At 44.5% G+C, this 22,883-nt stretch overlaps 1 protein-coding gene across 2 annotated transcripts in view; it reads right to left on the bottom strand.

Annotated features, from left to right (window-relative positions):
- COL14A1 (collagen type XIV alpha 1 chain) overlaps positions 1-22,883 on the bottom strand; it is a 417,802-nt gene that overhangs the window by 27,812 nt on the left and 367,107 nt on the right. For both annotated transcript variants that reach the window (XM_030218565.1, XM_030218573.1), the window contains exons 41-43: positions 21,194-21,247; positions 13,702-13,773; positions 7,378-7,413 (exon numbers count right to left, since the gene is read on the bottom strand). In XM_030218565.1, coding sequence (XP_030074425.1) covers positions 7,378-7,413; positions 13,702-13,773; positions 21,194-21,247 — 162 coding nt within the window. The remainder of the gene's footprint in view (positions 1-7,377; positions 7,414-13,701; positions 13,774-21,193; positions 21,248-22,883) is intronic.

Raw genomic sequence — 22,883 nt, 5'->3', positions numbered from 1 at the left:
GAGCTTCGCCGTGAATGATTTTGTGGATTAATGTGCATACTTTAAAAGTAATGCGTTCCTTCAGTGGAAGCCAGTGTAGCTTCTCTCGTAAGGGTTTTGCACTTTCGTATTTTGGTTTTCTGAAGATGAGTCTGGCTGCTGTATTCTGGGCTGTTTGAAGTTTCCTCAGTATTTGCTCTTTGCAACCTGCGTATAGTGAGTTGCAGTAATCCAGATGGCTTAATACGAGGGATTGCACTAGGCAGCGAAAGACGGATCTTGGGAAGAATGGTCTTATTCTTTTCAGTTTCCACATGCAGTAGAACATCTTTTTGGTTGTATTGTTTGCATGAGTTTCGAGTGTTAAGTGGCGGTCGATAGTGACTCCAAGGATTTTTAGCGTTTCTGAGATTGGAAGGTTTAATTTTGGTGTGTTTATAGCGGTAAATTCGTTCGTGTGTTGTATTGGGAGGTGAGTATCAGGCATTGAGTTTTTTCTGCATTTAATTTCAGACGAAATGCATTTGCCCATGTGTTCATGATGTGTAGACTTTGATTGATTTCGTTATAGATTTCTTTGATGTCCTGTTTGAAAGGGATGTATATTGTTACATCATCGGCGTATATATATGGGTTGAGGTTATGGTTTGATAGGAGTTTTGCCAAAGGGATCATCATTAGGTTGAAAATGGTTGGTGAGAGGGGTGATCCTTGTGGTACTCCACATTCAGGTGTCCATGCATTAGATGTGGTTGAATTTGATGTAACTTGATAACACCCACCAGCCCATATTCAGCCAGTGGAGATCAGCATTTTTTTAAAACACTGACCATCACCAGCTGGACTGTGTGTGGGCACTGGCACTGAATATCCAGGGCTAATTGTTCCAATGCTGTCTGCTGGAGCTTATGTGGGTCCCAGACAATAATCAGCTGGGACCAGCATAACAAAAACATATGCACAGGCCCTCCAATTCCACCCCCCTCTGGTGCAAATCATTCTCCCCCTCTCAAGTTACTCCTTCTCCCCTGACCACACAAACTCCCCCATCCCTCTGACATGCAGGATGCACCCTCCCTAGCCTACCTGCAATCCCTGGAAGTTCAGCAGGGGCAGTGGAGGAAGGAGTGAAGCCCACTTGTTCCTGCCCCTAGAGGCTTGCAGCCATTTTGGAAAGGCAACCACTAGGGGCAGGAATGAATGGGCTTTGCTTCTGCTCCCACCAACTCCACTGGAATGGAATAGATGTCTGTTGAGGTTTGGAGGAAAAAAAAAAAACCCAAACAATGTGTTTCAATCTAACAAGAATTCTGTGATGTGAATGTAATTGTTAGTATCAAGTAGGGATATGAATTCATTTCTTGGACAAATAGTGAAATGAGTGCATTTTCAGGTCACATCCCTTTAAATAAACCAAATGAAAGAAAGGCTAGTTTCTGCCAAATCTTCATTTATTCTGGTTGTTTTATGCTCAAACTGCACCCATAGGGAGGGCACACAAACTGGAGCCACTTTGAAAGGAGGTGAAGGCAGGCACTTCATTAATCATATTGTAACATTTTGACAAGTAGCTACACAAACAATGTTTTCTACCCCTCAACCAAATCCCATGGCTACTGATGTCATCAGTGCCTTATTAGAAAAGTAAAACAAAGCAGCAGCACACCATTTTCTTTGCCACAATCAGATGGAGCACAGAGAGAGAGAGAGAGAGAGAGAGAGAGAATGTGAGCGAGAACAAAAAAGGGAATGGGAAAGGGACCTGATATGCTGCCTTTCTGTGGTTCTTGCAACTACATTCAAAGCAGTGTACATATTATATACAGGTACTTAATTTGTATGTAGTGGTATAGCCTGAAGGGCCATACCACAACCTACAACCCAGGGACTGGGTCTTGGTCAAGGCCTTTGAGAGAAAGCACTACCTGGAACTGCATTGGAAAGGTCTCTATCAAGTGTTGCTGATCATCAAGACAACAAGTGTCAATGGTTGCCTGCCTGGATATATGCCTCATCCTGTAAACCCATTCCCACTCTTTCCAAGGAGGCTCTCCAGCTTATTTTCGAAAGTGATGGGCGCCCATATTTCGACCCAAATCGGGAGATGGGCGCCCATCTCGCAAAGGCGCTCAAATAGGTATAATCGAAAGCCTTTTTGGGCGCCTGCAACTGCATTCCGTCGCGGAAATGGACAAAGTTGACGGGGTGTGTCGGAGGTGTGGTGAAGGCGGGGCTTGGGCGTGTTTATCGGCCGAGCAGAGATGGGCGCCTTCGGCCGATAATCGAAAAAAATGGGCGTTTTCAGCGAGAATTTAGGTCACTTTTTTTGGACCCTTTTTTTTCATGAACAAGTCCCAAAAAAGTGCCCTAAATGACCAGATGACCACGGAGGGAATCGGGGATGACCACACCTGACTCCCCCAGTGGTCACTAACCCCCTCCCACCAAAAAAAAAAATTTAACAACTTTTTTTGCCAGCCTCTATGCCAGCCTCAAATGCCATACCCAGCTCCATCACAGCAGTATGCAGGTCCCTGGAGCAGTTGTTAGTGGGTGCAGTGGACTTCACTCAGGTGGACCCAGGCCCATCCCCCCCCCCACCTGTTACACTTGTGGTGGTTAATATTGAGCCCTCCAAAAACCCCCAAAACCCACTGTACCCACATGTAGGTGCCCCCCTTCACCTCTTAGGGCTATGGTAATGGTGTAGACTTGTGGGCAGTGGGTTTTGGGGGGATTTGGGGGGCTCAGCACACAAGGGAAGGGTGCTATGCACCTGGCAGCTATTTCAATGTGTTTTTTTAATTTGTAAAAGTGCCCCCTAGGGTGCCCGGTTGGTGTCCTGGCATGTGAGGGGGACCAGTGCAATACGAATCCTGGCCCCTCCCACGACCCAATGCCTTGGATTTGTTCATTTTTGAGCTGGGCGCCTTCGGTTTCTATTATCGCTGAAAACCAATAGCGCCCAGCTCAAAAACGCCCAAATCCTAGGCATTTGCCCCGCACAACCCATATTATCGAAAAAAAAGATGGGAGCCCATCTTTTTTCGAAAATACGGTTTGTCCCGCCCCTTCGCATGGCCGCCCATGGAGATGGGCTATGCCCCTCTCTGGCACCCACATCTGCACTGAATCTTCAAACTCCAATTACCCATGTCCAATAGCAGTGAGAGGAGTCCTTCCATAGAGAACAGTGAAGCATTCCATGAAGTAAGCCACACAGAGTGTAAAGGCACAATAATCCCCCATGTTCCCCCCCCCCCCCCTGCACCTAAGACCCTGTTGTCTTACGATCCATAGTGGATGAAGATGTGTGTTTGCTTATTGCTCTGTTGCACTCAAATTTATGGATACAATTCTCTGTCAAACATGCAGAGATTGTCAGTAAGGCTAATTGTTGGAATGGTGCCCAAGTCCTCATAGACCCCAAAAGGAACATCCCCTGGATGCCTAAACCCCTAGACCTCGGGGATTTTTGCTGACTTTATAGGCAATGGAACATAACTAATCAACATAGTGCCATCGCAACATTGGAAAGAATTTTATTTTTAGAACAATGGCATTGTGTAGGCGGGACAAGCAGAGGTTCTCCATAGAAGGCTGTCTCACTGGATCCATTGGGAGACCTACTACTACTCATCATTTCTATAGCACTACTAGACGTACAGAGCACTGTACACTTGAACATGAATGAGACGGTCCCTGCTCGACAGAGCTTACAATCTAATCAGGACAGACAAACATGACAAATAAGGGATAAGGGAATTACTTAAGGTGGGAATGATAACACAGATATGGGCACTGAACAAGTGAATAGCATGTCTGCATCTCCCCTGCTTGTCTGCGGAGAATTCTTTCTACAACAATAGTTATGCCAGTGGGAAAACTGGTGCTCTTTGGGGCTTTACACATTGCACCACTTTTAATTTGATCTTGGTAAAAGTTGCACCAGCCTGCACTATCCACTAAATTCTATATATGGCAACTCAAGATACATGTGCGATTCTGGACGTGCATCCAAATTGTGTGTGTGTAACTTAATTGATTAATGAGCCAAGCAATTAATGACACTGTCAATAATTCGAATTGGTGCGCACTACTCACTAAGCAATAAAGTGGTGATCGTAAATTCTATCATGTAGATCTCAAAAGAGGGCATGGCCATGGGAGGAGCATGGGTGGGTCATGGGTATTCCTAATATTTACACGCACTAGGGATTAAGGGGGTGGCTTGTCTTGATATCTCTAGTGAAGAAATGCTCAATTAGAGAACCTTTTTGTAAACTAGATGTGCCAACTACCCAGAGCCACTGAGAGGGGTCAGAATTCCCCAGGCTCGGCCTCCAAGCAGGGCCCGATGCAGGGGTCTCTGCTCCTCTTGGTGATTGTGATAACCCGGTCCCAGCACACAGGAGCAGAAGAGAGACAGAACCTGGCTCCGGACCTCCCTTGGAGGCCGTGAAGGAGCAGATGCACTGAAGCAGGAAGGTAAGAGGCGAGGGGTGGTGGTGGTCTGAGCGAGTGAGAAAATGGTGGCAGCTAGGTTTACCGTATGGCTCCAGAAAAAGGAGGACACATTGATCCAGTCCGAGTTTTGCTTCTCTTTTGAAAGCAATGGAAGTAAAACCCAGACTGGCTCAATTTGTCCTCCTTTTTCTGGAGACATTTGGTAACCCTAGTTGCAGTGACAGCTGCGTTCCAAATGGGGGGGGGGGAGTGGTAACTGCATCCTGAATGGGGGGGGGGGGGGCAGCGGCTGCAGCAGCTCTGCTCCAGGCCCGGCTCTGTCTCTCGGCGGCCCTGCAAGTACCAGATGAAAGTAACAATGTTCATCTTTTTTGCATTTGAAGGAGGACATTCGTATTTTGGCTCCTCCCTAGTCCTGCCCAAAGCCTTAGCATGGTAATTATCTTTGTTTATTGTCTTACAACATCTGTCTTCTAGTATTTATATCAACATGGTATAGTTTATGATATTCTATATTTTAAATGTCCTTCTTTATCGGACTTTATTTCAATGTATATCTTATTTATGTATTTATTTATTATCTTTTGTTTATAGACTCCTGATGTAGGCCATCTGGCCGAAACACAACGTTGTGTCGAGTCATTTTCAATGTGGAATTATTTTATTATTATTTGCTTGAAAATTAATAAATATTGTTTATTTTAAACTTGACTTTAGGTCCAGTTATTGGATAGCCTGGCTCATATTCCCACCTTTTTGCTTAAATTTTACGTTTCGTGGGATCTATTGAGTTCTCCACTTACGTGGATTCTCTTTAGACCAAAGCATGCTCAGACCATGCCCCCTTGCCATAAGATGGTACTGCAGTTTTAGACGTCCGCATCCCAGTATAAAGTTAGGATTTGGACTACCATGCAATATGGATTTTTAAATGCTGATTTTCAGACATCCAAAACTCAAATAGAGCTTCTATAATAAAGGCCTCTTTGTATATATTTACCTAAAGTATTGTATTGTTATGTTCCCAAAAGAAACATCATCCTACAATGGCAATAAAGAGAACTTTTCTGTAGCTCTTTGTTTGTTTTTCTCCACAACAACAGTAGCTACTGGGCCCACAGCTGAAGTTTTATTAAGTACCTTGCAAAGCCTCTGTTTCCACGGCCGGAAGCTGCAATATAACTTTAACAATATGGACTAGAATAACTGGGCAAATTGCCATCATCTGCTATGCTCTGATCAGTATCATGCCCTCCTTTTATGGAAAGTAAATCTTCAGTTATAAATGCAGACCTTTTATTCACACTAATGTACAACACTAAAAATTAGTTATGGCGAGTGTTGGGATGTAAATCTGCGGGTTCATCTAGATTATCTAATTCCCTTAGAAACATAGAAGCATAGAAAAATGTAGGCAGATAAAGACCATATGTTCTATTCAGTCTGCCCATTCATGCCATCTACTCTTCCTATCACTCCTTTAGAGATCCTATGTACTTCTCCCAAACTTTCTTGAATTCAGATACAGTTTTTATCTCCACTACTTCCACTGGGAGGCCTTTCCATGAATTCACCAACCTTTTCATGAAGAAGTATCTCCTCAGGTTACTTCTGAGTCTATCCCCTTTCACCTTTATTCTATGCCCCCTTGTTCCAGAGCTTCCTTTCAACTGAAGGAGACTTGCCTCCTGTGCGTGCCAAAATGAGACTACTGCCAGGTTACCGCGCCCCCCCCCCCCCCCCCCCCCGGCAGTAATTTCAGATTTGCTGAGTGCCCATAATATCTGGCTGATTTGTTTATTTATTTCCTCCCACACATGGTGTTTCTGGCAGTAATCGGCAGTTGGCATGCACCAACCGGTCACCACGCGTGTAGCTGTGAGCCCTTACCGCTAGATCAATGGGTGGCATTAAGGGCTCAGGCCGGTTTTAGGCGCGCACTGGTTTCAGTTTTACTGCATGCCCTTTTCCCGTCCCACTAAAAAAAAAAAACCTTTTTTGCAGACGCGGTAAAAACTGACCCAGTGCGCACCAAAAACATGCGCCCACACTACCACAGGCCACTTTTTTTTTTACCGTGGCTTAGTAAAAGGACCCCTAAATGCAGGGCTTTTTTTGAGGGGGTACTTGGGGGTACTGAGTACCCGCACCGTTTTCATTGTCTGCTAAAATTGACCCATGGATTGCAAGTTTTAATGAAAGAGCTCAGGCTCTACACACCAATTCTTCCTTGTCATAGATTCTGTGACTGGTTGCAGGGGCCCTGGCTATTGTGGGGTGGGTCCTTCAGTGATCACCCCACCCCTGAAGGGTGGCCTAGCATTTGAGTACCGGCACCTTTTTTGCTAGATAAAATGCACTGCCTAAATGTCTCTATCATATCTCCCCTCTCCGCCTTTCTTCCAAAGAATATATTGAGATTGTTAAGTCTATCCTCACATGCTTTATGACGAAGACCAGTAGCCATTTTAATAGCTGCTGTCTAGACCACTTCCATCCTGTTTCTATCTTTTTGAAGGTGTGGTCTCCAGAACTGTACACAACATTCTAAATGAGGTCTCACCAGAGTCTTATACAGGGGTATCATCATCTCTTTTTTCCTACTGGCCAGTCCACTACCTATGCACTCAATCCTTCTAGCTTCCGCCATCACCTTTTCTACCTGTTTGGCCACCTTAAGATCATCACATATGATCACATACAAAAGTTCTCCACCCCCTAAACTGTACCGTTCCCTCGGGTTTTTGCAGCCCAAATGCATGACCTTGCATTTTTTAGCATTAAATCTTAGCTGCCAAATTCCTTGTACTGTACTGGTCCTGTTGAAGAGCAAAACCAAGTTCTTCAATTTACTATTATTATTATTGTTCAATTTATTTTATCCAATCCAGATTCAGTAAATGCAGGTGAATACAGCTACAGATAACTTACCCTTTCACCTCTTTCTCCCTTGGGTCCAGGAGAACCCTACAAAAAATGAAAATGCAAAGTTAGTAGCTATAATCAATCTACTGTTATTGCACATATAATTTGTCATAAGAGATGATTACGAAAGTCAAAGTAATCAAGTTATTAGACTAAAATTTCTAGAAATACTCAACTTATGAGTTCCTTAATCATCCACAGAAGCACACAAAACCAAAAGGTAGCCTACAACGTCCAGTCACTGCATATGGAAACTTTCATATAACAGGTGGTATCATTAACAATATAAATCATTAGAAAACATCTCATTAATGTTTTATTACATTTGTACCCTGTGCTTTCCCACTCATGGCAGGCTCAATGCGGCTTACATATTGTATACAGGTACTTATTTGTACCTGGGGCAATGGAGGGTTAAGTGACTTGTCCAGAGTCACAAGGAGCTGCCTGTGCCTGAAGTGGGAATTGAACTCACAGGGCCGTGCCGATGCGGTAAGCGAGGTAAGCGCCGCAGGGGGGCGCCCACCTCTGGAGGGCGCCGCCGCGGTGCTTACCCTCGCCCCGCCGAGGCCTTTAAATCTTTTGGTCGCCCCGGGTGTCACCAGAAAGGGGGGTGCCGCCGCTCCCGCTGCTCTTCATCCTGGCACCCCCCCCCCCCCCGCACCAGCCCTTTAAATTTATTTGCCGACGCGATAGTGAGCGCAGCACCTCGTGTGGAAGTAAAGGAAGCGGATCCGATCATCTCATTGGGCCTTCCCTCACTGTCCCGCCCTCCTCTGACGCAACTTCCTATTTCCTCTAGGGCGGGACAGTGAAGGAAGGCCCAATGAGATGATCGGATTCGCTTCTTTTACTTCCACACGAGGTGCTGCGCTCACTATCGCGTCGGCAAACAATTTCTTTTTAAAGACGGGTGGCAGGGAGAAGACGAGGCAGGGTGAGGGTGGGGGACAGATGGGGTGACCGTGAAGGTGGGGGAGGACTCGGATAGCAGAAGGGACTGGGTGGGAGACAGATGGGGTGAGGGGGACTCGGATGGGCAGAAGGGACTGGGTGGGAGACAGATGGGGTGAGGGTGGGGGGCACTTGGATAGCAGAAGGGACTGGGTGGGAGACAGATGGGGTGAGGGGGACTCGGATGGGCAGAAAGGACTGGGTGGGAGACAGATGGGGTGAGGGTGGGGGGCACTTGGATAGCAGAAGGGACTTGGTGGGAGACAGATGGGGTGAGGGGGACTCGGATGGGCAGAAGGGACTGGGTGGGAGACAGATGGGGTGAGGGGGACTCGGATGGGCAGAAGGGACTGGGTGGGAGACAGATGGGGTGAGGGTGGGGGGCACTTGGATAGCAGAAGGGACTGGGAGGGAGACAGATGGGGTGAGGGGGACTCAGATGGGCAGAAGGGACTGGGTGGGAGACAGATGGGAGAAGGGGCATGGAGCTGGAACTGGGGTCTGAAAAGTGAGCAGGAGGGAGAATGGGGTCATGCCTGGGGCAGGGGTGGATGGGAGAATCAATGGATCTGGAACTAGGGGCAGCCGCAGGTGGGAACTGGGAGCCGAAAAGAGGGGGCAGTGAGAGAGGGGGGATAGATGCTGGATGGAATGGGGAGTGAGAGGGAGGGCAGACCCTGAATGGATGGGAGGGGGAAAGAGAGAGGGCAAATGGTGAATCGAAGGAGCAGAGAGAAAGGGCAGACAGTGGATAGAAGGGAGTGAAAGAGCAGACAGTTGATGGAAGGGGGCAGAGATAGAGGGCAAATGCTAGAGGGAAAGGAGAGAGAGAGAGGGCAGATGGTGGATGGAAGGGGGAGAGAGAGATGGCAGACTGGGGCAGATGGTGGATGGAAGGAGCAGAAATAGAGGGCAGATGTGGATGGAAGGAACATTAGAGAGGGCAGACACTGGAGAGCAGAGAGAGAGCGAAGACAGATGCTGGATGGAAGGAAGACGGTGAAAAGAAGATAAGGAAAGCAGAAACCAAAGACAACAAACTGTAAATATATATTTTTATTATTTTGCTTTAGGATATAGTATTTTAGCTGTGTTAATAAATGTTTATAAATAGAACATGTAAATAAGGTAATCTTTTTATTGGACTAATTTTAATACATTTTGACTTAACTTTCAGAGAACAAAACCCCCTTCCTCAGATCAGGATAGGATACTGTAACAGCACTATACTGTATTGACCTGAGGAAGGAGATTTTGGCCTCTGGAAGCTAAATGTATTAGTCCAATAAAATGGTATTATTTTATTTTCTGTATATGTTTTATTTCTATTTGTTAATTTGTAAAGTGGTGATTGGTATTTGTTAGTTTTTTCAAATTTACATCTGCTGTCTTTATATTTTGCACAGTACTAGGGGACATTTTCTGTTTCTGTGGTGTTGCATTGTATGCAGAGTCTGGCATCGGGGGTTCAGTTTAATTTTTGTCTAAATAGAAAGTTTATGATTACTTATCCTATAGTGGATTAGGGTGTATCTGTGTTTGAAAAAGACATGGCTTTCAGTTGGCATTGACTGTGCAGGATCTACGATCTGTACTATTCTGTCTGGTTTCGTTTTACAATAGGTGAATTGATGTTCTAGTGCTCACTGTAGTGTTTAAGATGCTTTCCTTTTCCTTGTGTGACTCGTAGAAACGACTGCTTATGGTATGGTAAAATTGCTCTATAGGTCGTGAGTGTTTTGTATTCTCGGTATGCCTAGTACTGGATTTGGGGGGGGGGGGGGTGTTAAACAATGACCGGCCCCGGGTGTCAACTACCCTAGCTACGCCACTGCTGCCGACGTCTCCCTTCCCTTGCACTCGTTGGTTCCCTCAGTGTCCCGCCTTCTTCTGACGTCAGAAGAAGGCGGACACTGAGGGAACCAAGAGCGCAAAGGGAAGGGAGACGTCGGCAGCGCTCCGCTTTCACTGACGCTGCTGCGACCGGAAGTAAAAGATTTAAAGGCCCCAGGGTGCGGAGGGAAGGGCAGAGAAGCATGGATGGGAGGGCAGGGCCCAGGGAGAGGACAAATTGCTGGAAGGGAAGGGGAGGGGAGAGAGGATTGCTGGCTATGGATGGAGGAGGGAAGGGCAGAGAGGGACAAGGATGGACATGGGGGCCCAGGGAGAGGACAAATTGCTGGAAATGGAGGGGAGGGGATAGAGGAGGCAAGGATTGCTGGCTATGGATGGAGGAGGGAAGGGCAGAGAGGGACAAGGATGGACATGGGGGCCCAGGGAGAGGACAAATTGCTGGAAATGGAGGGGAGGGGAGAGAGGAGGCTTGCTGGCTATGGATGGAGGAGGGAAGGGCAGAGAGGGACAAGGATGGACATGGGGGCCCAGGGAGAGGACAAATTGCTGGAAATGGAGGGGAGGGGAGAGAGGAGGCTTGCTGGCTATGGATGGAGGAGGGAAGGGCAGAGAGGGACAAGAATGGACATGGATGGGAGGGCAGGACCCAGGGAGAGAGGAGAAATTGCTGGAAATGGATATAGAGCAAGAAATGAAGAAGAAAGGAGAAAAGTAAAGAAAATAAATGGAAAGGAAGCCCTGGAAATGGAGTTAAGAGGACAGATAGCAGCAGAATCAGATACTGGACCAGCATGATTGAAAAAAGAAAGTCACCAGACAACAAAGGTAGAAAAAAATTATTTTATTTTCATTTTAGCATTTGGAATATGTCCACTTTGAGAATTTACATCTGCTATCTTATTTTGCAATGTATAGCAATTTGTTTCTAAGAATATTGCTGACAATTCCTTTCAGTGTGGCAAGTGGTGAGCGATCATTTTCATGGGGGGGGGGGGCGTGATCATTTTCACGGGGGGGGGGGGGGGGGGGGCGCCAACTGATAGTCTGCAGGGGGGCGCCAGAGACCCTAGGCACGGCCCTGTGAACTCACTTCCTCAGGACCAAAGTCCACCACCCTAACCACTAGGCCACTCCTCCTCTGTGCAGTTCAACCCCAAATTGTTCATTAATACGTTTCCAAGTGCGGCGTCTTCAAACATCTTCAACGTGTAACCCCCTCAGGCAGTCAAATGTTTCATAGAGAAGCTAAACCCACCTAAATGCAGAAGTTGCCTGTGTAACATACAGTATTCTGACTTTTCAAATTATTAAATCTATTAAAAAAATTTTAATTATGTGGTATCATAATGAAAAGAAACCACATTCCTCAATTACAGAAAAGCCTGCTGGGTACTTGTAACCTGGATTGGCCACTGTTTGGGACAGAATGCTGGACTTAATGGGCCTTTCATCTGTCTCAGGGGCTCTTTTACTAAGCTGCTTAGGCACCTATGCGTGCCCAATGCTTGTCAATTTGCAGTTACCTCCCGGTAATTTCATTTTTGATATGTGTCCACTACGCACGCCAGATAATAATTTTTATTTTCTGGCGCACGACAGAATCCGAGCAGTAATCGTCATTCTACGTGCGTAGGTGATTACTACACGGTTAACGCGTAAGACCTTACCGCTAAGTCAATGGCTGGCAGTGAGGTCTCAGGCCCAAAATGGGCGTGCGCCAATTTTTATTTTACCGCATATCCATTTTCAGCAAAAATTTTTAAAAGGCCTTTTTGTATAGGTGTGCTGAAAAATGGATCTGCACGTGCCCAAAACATGTGCCTACACTACCGCAGCCCGTTTTTCAGCGCATCTTAGTAAAAGGGCCCCTCAGAATGGCACATCTTATATTCGTACATCACTTTATATTTAAGGATAATGTATAAAGAATTGATAAACTGACAGAATGTGTATTAAAACAGTCTAGCTTTGAAAATCTCTCTCTCTCTGCCAATTATCCCCCCACCAGAAACTCCTCTATCTCCTTTAATTCCCCTCCCTCACACAATCTTTTCCCCTCTAGCTGGCTGGAGAATATCAACATGTCATGCCACATCAGCATCTTCCACCAGCTGGTTTCAGTCTATAGTCTTAATGTGCAGGGTCCCACAGTGTCATGGGACCTGTCAGCACTGTATATTCACACTGTCAGAACAAATTGTGAACCTGGCTAGCAGAGGAGACCGATATGGTGTGAAATACTGCCCCCTTCTATCAGTCTGCTACATATAAACTAGATTTATGTCTTAATTTCTTTATTTCATTATTTAGGCATTTATATTCCACCTATAAGTGAACAAATTACACTTCAAACATAATAATCATCAAAGTAAAAACTGGGCAGCAGTTAGAACAGATGAAGATTATATCTAGAATTATGATTTTTTTGGATTTTAAATTTAATTATTTGATTTCCAAAACTGAGCTCAAGGTAAGCTTCACTAAAGCGCAGTAGTCTGTTCACTGCCCTTAAGTGCTAAGGGATCTATTTACTATGTTGCTTTAGGCCAATTAATGCTATAACACATGTATTAATTTGCTTCTTGATCTTATTGTAATTTGTGTTATATTCTGTACATTATTATGTTTTATTCACTTTATTGTTTGTTTGTAAGCCACATTGAACTTGAATCTATTTCGGGCTAATGTGGGGTATAAATGTCATAAATAAATAAAATAAATAAACTGTCTATTTCAAATATATGCAAAATAGCTTATTATTATGCAAATCAAGTAACCAAGATTCTGGTAAACTTTGCGAGTTACATTATTCAAGAAAAGTTCACTGGACCTCACAAGGTACAGTTAAGTCATCCTTGGGATCATCAGCTAATGCTCCCTGGTGTCATATTTTAAAGGGTCTCAAACATAGAATATGATTCCTCACATCCCCCCCTTTTTAGAAAAAAGTCCATGGTGGTCAATGGCAGCCCCCCCCCCCCCCCCCAGCACCTTCTCGTGACACCTTCATCTGTCTATAACGAAGGATTTATTGTCCTGTCTTATCACAGCCTTGTCCCTTTTCTGTGGCCCTGCATTCATTCAAATAGTTAGCCCCATGGAACCCAGCCTCCCAGTCCCCAACCCATTGCAAGCCTATCTTCCAACCTCAGGGGTCAAGTGTGTAGGCAGGAGTGAGTCCCACTTGCTCATGTCCCAATGGTGCCATCTTTCAAATGGTCCAGGTTAGCACAACCATTACTCTGACCTTCAACTGAGAGGAGAGAGGTTCTGGGAGGGACTCACTTACGACCCCTCACCTTGCTAGGTCTGAGAATGCACAGACCTCCTGTCTGTGGCTACACAAAGACAATTACCATAAGACTTACTAAACATTGATACACAGATACTGCAGTCTAGTGAATCCCATGGTAATTTTTCTGAAGTACAATAGTACAGACACATGTCAATTGAGCACAACTTAGTAAACTGGACTTTAAGTTTGTACCTGACATCCATTAGTAATTTCAAAATGTCACTTACTGCAGGTCCAGTGTTACCATGTGGTCCTTTGATTCCTGGAACTCCTGGTGAGCCTGGGGCACCAGGACTCCCCTACACAGGTCAAAAGTAAAAACAAAGATGACCAGTTAATGTTTGGTCATGCAACATTTTTTTTTCATCTTTTATTTATATTTAGCAACGGCTAAAAATTGAACAGAAGTGTGATTCAACATGCAGGTAATTAAATATATAGTCACTGCCTATGTTCTCCTGAGAGGAGGAAACTTTTCTAAATTTTTATATCAGCAGGAACAATATTAAAAAACTAGTAAAAAAGGCCTGTTTCTGACACAAATGAAACGGGCGCTAGCAAGGTTCTCCTCAGAGTGTGTATGTTTGAGAGAGTGATTGTGAGGGTGACTGTGTGAGAGAGAGAGAGTGAATGTGCGAGTGTGTCTGTGTGAGAGAGAGAGAGCGAGTCTGGGTGTGAGTGTGTCTGTGAGAGAGAGAGTGTGTGTGTGAGAATGAGAGTGTGTGCAAGTGCGTATGTGAGACACAGTGTGAGAGAGAGAGAGTGTGTTTCACACAGATACAGTGTGTGCGAGAGAGAGAGTGTGTGTGAGACACACACTCTCTGTGAGACTGAGTGTATGAGACCAAGAGAGTGTGTGAGTGACTGTGTGACACATAGAGAGTGAATGTGATACAGTGTGAGACATAGAGTGTGTGAGAGACAGTGTGTGAGAGTGAGAGAGAGAAAGACATTGACTGTGAGAGAGAGTGTGTGAGAGAGAGAGTGTGTGAGAGAGAGAGTGTGTGTGTGACAGAGATACCCCCCCTCTGGTGTCAGGCCCCCCTCCCTCCCTCCCTCTCTCTGTTGTCAGGCCCCCCCCCCCCCCCCTCTCTCTCTGGTGTCTGAGCGTTACTGTGCAGGACGCTGAGCTCTGGCTGTGCTTCAAGGAACTGACCAATCCTATTTAACAGAATGCACCTCCAACATTCTGAAGCCGAGAAACCTCGTGTGATTGGTCACTTCTGCTTGTGATGAACCCGGAAGTACGTGATGTCAATTCAGGAGATGGATACAGAGAGCAGGAATGCCTCAGTCATGCAATCAGCTTCAGAATGTTGGAGGTGCGTTTTATTATATAGGATGGCACACATTAATACTACATGGACTGAATTTAGAAATCAAAAGGCAAGCGTTTTCATGAGATCAGTTTTGTATAAGATGATGGGGTCAATATTCAAAGTGATTTAACTGGCCACAAATAGCTCCTGGCTGGTTAAGGGGGTCTTTTACTAAAAGTTAGCTAGAGTTATTTGCAGCATAGGAGCAAAATGGGTCCTGCTGCAGATAACTCGAGCTAATCTTTAGTAAAAGACCCCCTAATTTGCTTGTTCAATGACAGCTGGTCTTATTCAGCAGCACTCAGGGGTCCTTTTATTAAGGTTGGCCAAAAAATTGCCTGCGCTGTTGTAGATGCATGTATTGGACGCATGCAGGTCCATTTTTCAGTGCGCCTGCATAAAAGGCCTTTTTTGGGGGGACAAAAATGGACGTGTGGCAAAATGAAAATTGGCGCACATCTATTTTGGGCCTGAGACCTTACCGCCACTCATTCATTAAGAGGTAAGGTCTCACGCATTTACCGGGTGGTAATCATCAGCGAGTGTACAATGCCGGTTAACGCCACTCGCCGGAAAATAAAATATATTTCCCGACGCGTGTACTGGACATGTGTAAAACATGAAATCACATGGTAGCTGGGTGGTAGTTCCAAACTTATGCACGTTGGGCGTGCATAGGTGCCTACGCAGCTTAGTAAAAGGACCCCTTAACTGGTTAATGCTGCTGAAAATGTCCGGTTAGCAACGAATTCAAACCCAGCAATTTTGGGGGCGCTCTAGGGGTGGAGTCAGCCCTTGATCGGTTAAGTGGCAATATTCAGCACTTAACCAGCCAAGGTAACTGCAAAAAAGTCAGTCCTATCTTTGGGCTCCTTTTACAAAGCCGAGCTAGCCATTCCAGCATGAGAAATGCGATAAAGTGCTAGAATCACCAGCAGGGCTTTGTAAAAGGAGCCCTTTATGTGGCAACCCGTAGCTAGTTAAGGGGTCGTTTTAACAAGCTGCAGTAAAAAAAAAAAAGGGCCCTGCACTAGCAGAGGAAGAAGCTGTTTTTCCTCTGTGCTGAGGCTCTTTTACAACAGAGGGTAAAAAGGCTGAAAAAAGACATGGACATGCGGTAAGATTTCACTTGCCACATGGCCATGCGGGTGAGAGCACTTAATACCACCAACTGAGGTGGCAGTAAGGGCTCCTGCGCTAACTCGATTACAGCTGGGTTAGCACCATGCTAAAAAATACAGCCCTGTTTTTCCCCAGTGCAGGAAATGGTGCACGCTAAGGCGGGAACTACCGCCAGCACCCGCATTGGGCTGGTGGTAGCTCAAGATTAGCATACGATAAGTCCGCATTGGGCTTAGCGCCGCTTTGTAAAGGGCCCTGAAGTGTTGGATATCGCTATGGTTTCGCTGTCTCTGCAAAACTGGACATAGCCCGACATAGAATTTCCGGGTATTTTAAAAATTTTATATTTTTCCAATGTCAGTATAAAGAGAACATATCCAAAATGTTGTACAAACAACCACGAAAGCATCACTGTAATATTCAAAGATATAAACATAATTTAATTATGTATATAGCATTCCTGAATTGACTTTTGCGCTTTTTATAAAACATCTAAACTTCCCTTTCTCCCACTAACATCCCATTTATCCATACTTGAAAAACAACAAGCATATCAATCACTTACTCATCATGCTCACATCCACTATCCTATCCCATCCGCCCTCCCACCCTCACCCCGCCCCATCAGTCTTGTGGTACCCAGAAATCTGGAGAATTCAAAATACACTACTCTTTGGCAACGACTTCCAGACATTTTGAGTTCTCCAGATTTCCGGGTACCACAAGAATTTCCGAGTATAATGCCAATAGCAGTCAGTAAAATGCTGAGTGTTGCCTGCTTAATATCAACACTGATGTTTTCAATATGCATGACATTAGCTCTGAAATTAATTTATGGGTGACAGATGCGCATGCGCTAGCACTCTTTGGTTTGCATAGTTTTTAAATGTTACATCTATTGTGAGTTCCACATTAACTAGGTTTTATGTTTGATAGCATCTTCTATACATTGGACTCTGTTTTTGATACGTTTGTATTATTATTCGATTGTTCATTATTGTGCTCCCTGAAGCCCAAAGAGGTGAAATGACCAGCCAGGTTGGAGCTATATGTTTTAATTAGATTATAATTTGACTAAAAGACTTTCAGGCTTATTTTCGAAAGAGAAGGGCGCCCATTTTTCGACACAAATCGGGAGATGGGCATCCTTCTCCCAGGGTCACCCAAATCGGTGTAATCGAAAGCTGATTTTGGGCATCCTCAACTGCTTTCCGTCGCAGGGATGACCAAAGTTCACGGGAGTGTGTCGGTAGCATAGCGAAGGCGGGACAGGGGCGTGCCTAACAGATGGGCATCCTCGACCGATAATGGAAAAAAGAAGGGCGTCCCTGACAAGCACTTGGGCGACTTTACTTGGTCCATTTTTTCTTACGACCAAGCCTCAAAAAGGTGCCTGAACTGACCAGATGACCACCGGAGAGAATCAGGGATGACCTCCCCTTACTCCCCCAGTGGTCACTAACCTCCTCCCACCCTAAAAAAAAACTTTAAAAATATTTTTGCCAGCCCCTATGCCAGCCTCAAATGTCATACCCAGCTCCCTGACAGCAGTATGCAGGTCCCTGGAGCAGTTTTAGTGGGTGCAGTGCACTTCAGGCAGGCAGACCCAGGCCCATCCCCCCCTACCTTATACTTGTGGTGGTAAATGTGAGCCCTTCAAAACCCACTGTACCCACATCTAGGTGCCCCCCTTCATCCCTATGGGCTATGGTAGTGGTGTACAGTTGTGGGGAGTAGGTTTTGGGGGGCTCAACACACAAGGTAAGGGAGCTATGCACCTGGGAGCTTTTTCTGAAGTCCACTGCAGTGCTCGGTTGGTGTCCTGGCATGTCAGGGGGACCAGTGCACTACAAATGCTGGCTCCTCCCATGACCAAATGGCTTGGATTTGGTCGTTTCTGAGATGGGCGTCCTCTGTTTCCATTATCGCAGAAAATCAGGGACGACCATCTCTAGGGGCAACCATCTCTAAGGTCGACCTAAATGTTGAGATTTGGGCGTTCCTGACTGTATTATTGAAACGAAAGATGGCCACCCATCTTGTTTCGATAATATGGGTTTCCCCGCCCCTTTGCAGGGACGTCCTGTGAGGACATCCTCAGGAAAACTTGGGCACCCCGTTCGATTATGCCCCTCTTTGTGACATTGTACAGTTCAATGGAATCATGATTTAAAGAAGTTAAAACAACTGAAATTGAACATGTATTTATTTTTTTATTTATTAGGATTTATTTATCGCCTTTTTGAAGGAATTCACTCAAGGCAGTGTACAGTAAGAATAAATCAAACATGAGCAATAGACAATTACAGCAGTAAAAATATTCAAATAACAATGCAAAGTATGTATGTCAACACAGTACGTAATAGAACATTTTAATTGACAGTGTGGGATATAAGCAAAGATGCATCGAGTTAAGGACTCATTTTTTTCAAATTTTTGATTTATCAAACACTTTTGTTTTGCAAATTTAGAAAAATAAAAAAGCAAGGATTATGGGTAATGAGGTGACAATAAGTATTCCATAATTAAAATGACAATTGGTTGCATTGTTGAACCCATAACTTCCTTTTCACACAGGTGGATAGTGATTAATGAGATATTTTGAAATTAATTATGAAAAAGGAGAAATTCCACAAAAAAATTTGTATTTAAAAGGGTCTGACATAAATCATTCATTTTGCACAAAATCAAAGAAAACGGTTGACAAGTAATGCTCATTGGGCTGATATTCAGCCAATGGTGATCAACGTTTTCCTGACCTCTGTCAGCATTATACTCAGAAATTCAATGCTGGGCCATGTCTGTGCTCCAGCACTGAATTTCCAGGCTTATGAAGTCAGCAAAATATAGCTAGTTAACTGTGATATTCAGCACTGAGGCCCCGATGATCAACAGTAAATGCAGGTGCTAGAGGCCACTAGCGTCGGACTTGCGCCTGCATTTACCTTCATACAAATGATCAGAGGGGTCTATAGTGTCCGCGAGAGAATACCACAGAGCTCATTTAACTTAAGGTTAAGGCTCCCTCTGTATGTGTCCCCCCCCCCCCCCCCCCGCCCATCCAAGCCAGGCAGCCCAGGCTGCCATTGCCATCATCAGTCCCGAGGGCCCAGTGGACCCCTGGACTCCCCAGTGTCTGAGATCCTGGTGGCGTAGTGCCTCCCCCCAACACAAGGGCATAGGGGAGCTAAAGTCCAGTGGACCTCTAGTCCCCCCTAACCCCCCTAAACCTAAACTCCCCCCTGGTGGCCCAGTGGGCAACATACCCCCACCCACCCTGGTTGTCTAGCAGCCCCCTTCTCGTACCTTGTGATGATGAGGAGAGAGTAGCACTCCCTCCTCCTTCCAGTACTGTCTCCAAAATGGCAGTGCCCTGCCCAGTGCATCCTAGGATGCACTGGGCGGGGCTTCCAGAGTGGAGGGAGAAGGCCACTTGGCCTGTCTGTGGGGGCTAGGGTGGCTGGAGGTGGTATTTAGGAGATGGTAAGGGCTTCTGCGGTAACTCGGTGGAAACCAGGCAGCGTACGGCACTGCCTGATTACTGCGTTTACCCCACAAAAAATTCAGGCATGCGGGAAATGGCTTGCCGCGCTTTAGCAAAAGGGTAGATTTCTAGATCAGGCCTTGGTACTGTCTAGAGTGGATTATTGCAACACTATATAGGCTGTTTAAGAACTCTAGCCAATAGGATTCAATTGTTGCAAAACACAGCGGCTCGACTGATATTTTCAATCTCTAGATATGAATTGGTTGTTTCACTTCTGATAAAGTTGCATTGACTTCCTATAAAGGCCAGAGCCCAGTTTAAGCTGTGTACTTTTGTCCATAGAATCTTAAATGGCTTAGCGCCTTTCTTTCTTTGTGACTGGGCTAGTGTACTTCATATTCATTCTCCATACAACACTCACAACTTGATGCTCTTATATTTTCCGTCTGTTAAACAACTGAAATTTAAGTCTGTGCTTAATTCCTCTCTTTATTATCAGTCTGTGGTCTTCTGGGATTCTCTACCTTTGGGGGATCCGAATAAATCCCAGCTATTTGACAATCTGAAAAACTTTAAAAACTTGGTTATTTGGAAAGTATTTTTGGTCTAAATAATTGCTTTCTGCTGTTTTGAAATATGTAATTCCTGGATTTTGTTTGTCTAGTCTCTTTTTTACTGTAATCTACATTGAACTGCGCAGGTATATGTGGATTAGAAGCAATATATAACATAACAGTTTAAAAGTTACTTTTTATTTTAAAAAGTTACTTTTTATTATTATGCACAACTTTGCATCAGCTTTGCACAAACAATGCATGATCACATAAAGATAGGCAATTGTGCTGTGCGCCTAATTTTTATGCATGTATAAAATCTATAGCGTAGTCTGTACGTTTGTGGCACATCACTAATCTGTGGTATAACAGAGAGAGGGAGCGAAGCACAAAAAAAGCCAAGAAACAAAACAAAAAGCACCAAGGGCCTTCAAAAAAAGGGGAATAAAGTCTTAGAAGCAACGTTCTCAGATTGAGTCCGGGACTGAAGGACTGCGTGTGTTTAATCAGTATATCGATCAATTTTGTGTTAAGGGGACCACATGACACTGCAGTACATTGCTTCTAAACACTGTATTGTTTTCACAATACTACCGCATGTTGTCAACTATTTCTCGCAACCCCTGATGCAGATGCTTGGCGTCGAAACACAGACCGTGTTGGGTCCATTTGAGTATTGCATCATCAACGTTTACAATTAAAGACTTTATTCCCCTTTTTTTGAAGGCCCTTGGTGCTTTTTGTTTTGTTACATCACTAATCTGAGCATTGTCCAGCTAATATTCAGCACAAGTTAACTGGTTAACTCACATCCCAGTGGATAACCGGTCATTTTCAGCAGCATTAAAACAGTTATCACCACTGAAAATGCCCAGCGATGTTAGGGGTATGACCAGTTAAGTCCCGATTTTCAAAACTTAACTGGCCAAGGTTAGCGGCCACATAACGTCACATAAAAAGAAGGCCTATCTTTGCCCGCTAAGCCATGGGTGCTATGGTCTGAATATTGACTTAATCAGTCAAGTATTAGCTGGCATTGAAAAACCCAGATATTTAATGCTGGTCACAGGAAACGGCCTGGCATGGAATATCCGGATTGAATTTCAGCAGCAGGAAGTCAAAGCGCTGCCCACCTCTGGCTGAATAATTCAGTCTTTTAACTTAAATTAAAAAAAAAAAAAATTAACACTTCTGCAATAAAGAAAAAATAGTTCAAATAATTATACATATTACTCACAATGAGCCCAGGTGAACCTTGTGGCCCAATGGATCCATCGTTTCCTGGTGTTCCCTAGCATTAAGGAAACGCAAAAGCCAATTTTTAGTATAACAAGGAAGGCAGGATAGTGAAAGGTATCAATTCTGTATTTCATTTATTTTACAACAAAGTTCACCTACCACTTGTGTTAAGTCCCCAAAAGATAACAATCCAAACCACTTCCTTCTTTAGCACCTGACCAACTGGAACCAGAGTCACTAACGCTTATACTGCCACGACATGCTCCACATTAATTTAATTAACAAATCTATGTATTGTGGTACTAAGATAAATATTGTAATCTAAAATTAGCTCTATCAACTACAAAGTGAAGAATGGATCAGTCTGTCGATTGTTAATGCGTTTATTTTATAGTATGTTGTACATGATGTGCCATATTGACCCACATTTAGAAACATAGAAACACGATGGCAGATAAAGGCTAAATGACCCATCCAGTCTGCCCATCTGCAGCATCCAGCATTTTATTTTCTGGCGCGCAGCAGAAACCAGGTAATTGCCATTCTAAACTCATAGATGATTACTGCCTAGTTAACACATGAGACCTTACCGCTAAGTCAATGGCTGGCGGTAAGGTCTCAGACCCAAAATGGATGTGCGGTGATTTTTATTTTGCCGCACGTCCATTTTTGGCAAACTTTTTAAAAAGACCTTTTTACAGGCGCGCTGAAAAATGGATCTGCACACACCCAAAACATGTGCCTACACTAGCGCAGCCCATTTTTTGGCACACCTTAGTAAAAGGAACCCTTAGCGAGTTGTGCACCTAAATTCTAATTATTGCCAATTAGTGCTCATTATTGCTTGTTAAGTGCTGTTAACAATGCTGATTGGTTTGTTAAGCCAATTAAGTTACGTGCATTGTTATAGAATCCACTTGGATTTCAGAGCAGAATGCTAGGCGGGATATATAGAATCCGGCGGATAGTGGTGATATTCATCCGCTAACCAATTAAAGTTATCCAGATATTTCAGCCATGGATACTGTAAGCCTAAAATATCCTTAAGCAATATTCAGTGGCTCTGAGATACCAGGTTATCGTGTGGAAAATCTGCTTAAAGATATCCAAATAAGATTAAGTCCCACCGAATATTGACCCCAATGTATATAGTGACCTCTGACTCTTCCTCAGACCAGGGCAGAAACCATTAGATTTTTCTTTAGCCAATACCAAACAGACACCACACACAACCTCTTTTCTGCCTGACCCAGAGGCAGGAGGAAGCTACTGTGTCTTCCTCTGCCTGGACTAGATTGAACATCACTTGCCTTTTCTGCACCAGGCACAGTAGATGACACTGCATCCTCCTTAGAACAGTCAAGGTTGCAAATGTAAGACAAGGAAAGTGCTGGAAACTTTGTCAACCACCACCCAAATTCATCCTGTATATTTAAGTGGATTCTCTGATTCATCCAGTGGTGTCATCTGTACCCCAGTCCTGTCTTGAAAAATGGAAGCACCTGACCCTACTAGCACTAGCCCCAGGAGTGGCAAATATTTTATTAAATATGAGCATACATATTTCGCAACTTTGTGTCAGCTCTGCTCAAACTATATCCTGGGAATGCCTGCATGCAGATCTTGTAAAAACAGGCAATCTTGCTGTGTGCCTAATTATACTCATGTGCAAATTTATGAGTCAGTTT

The sequence above is a fragment of the Microcaecilia unicolor genome, chromosome 1, assembly GCF_901765095.1.
Source record: "Microcaecilia unicolor chromosome 1, aMicUni1.1, whole genome shotgun sequence".
Taxonomy (NCBI): domain Eukaryota; kingdom Metazoa; phylum Chordata; class Amphibia; order Gymnophiona; family Siphonopidae; genus Microcaecilia; species Microcaecilia unicolor.
This window is presented reverse-complemented; position numbering and strand designations above follow the sequence as displayed.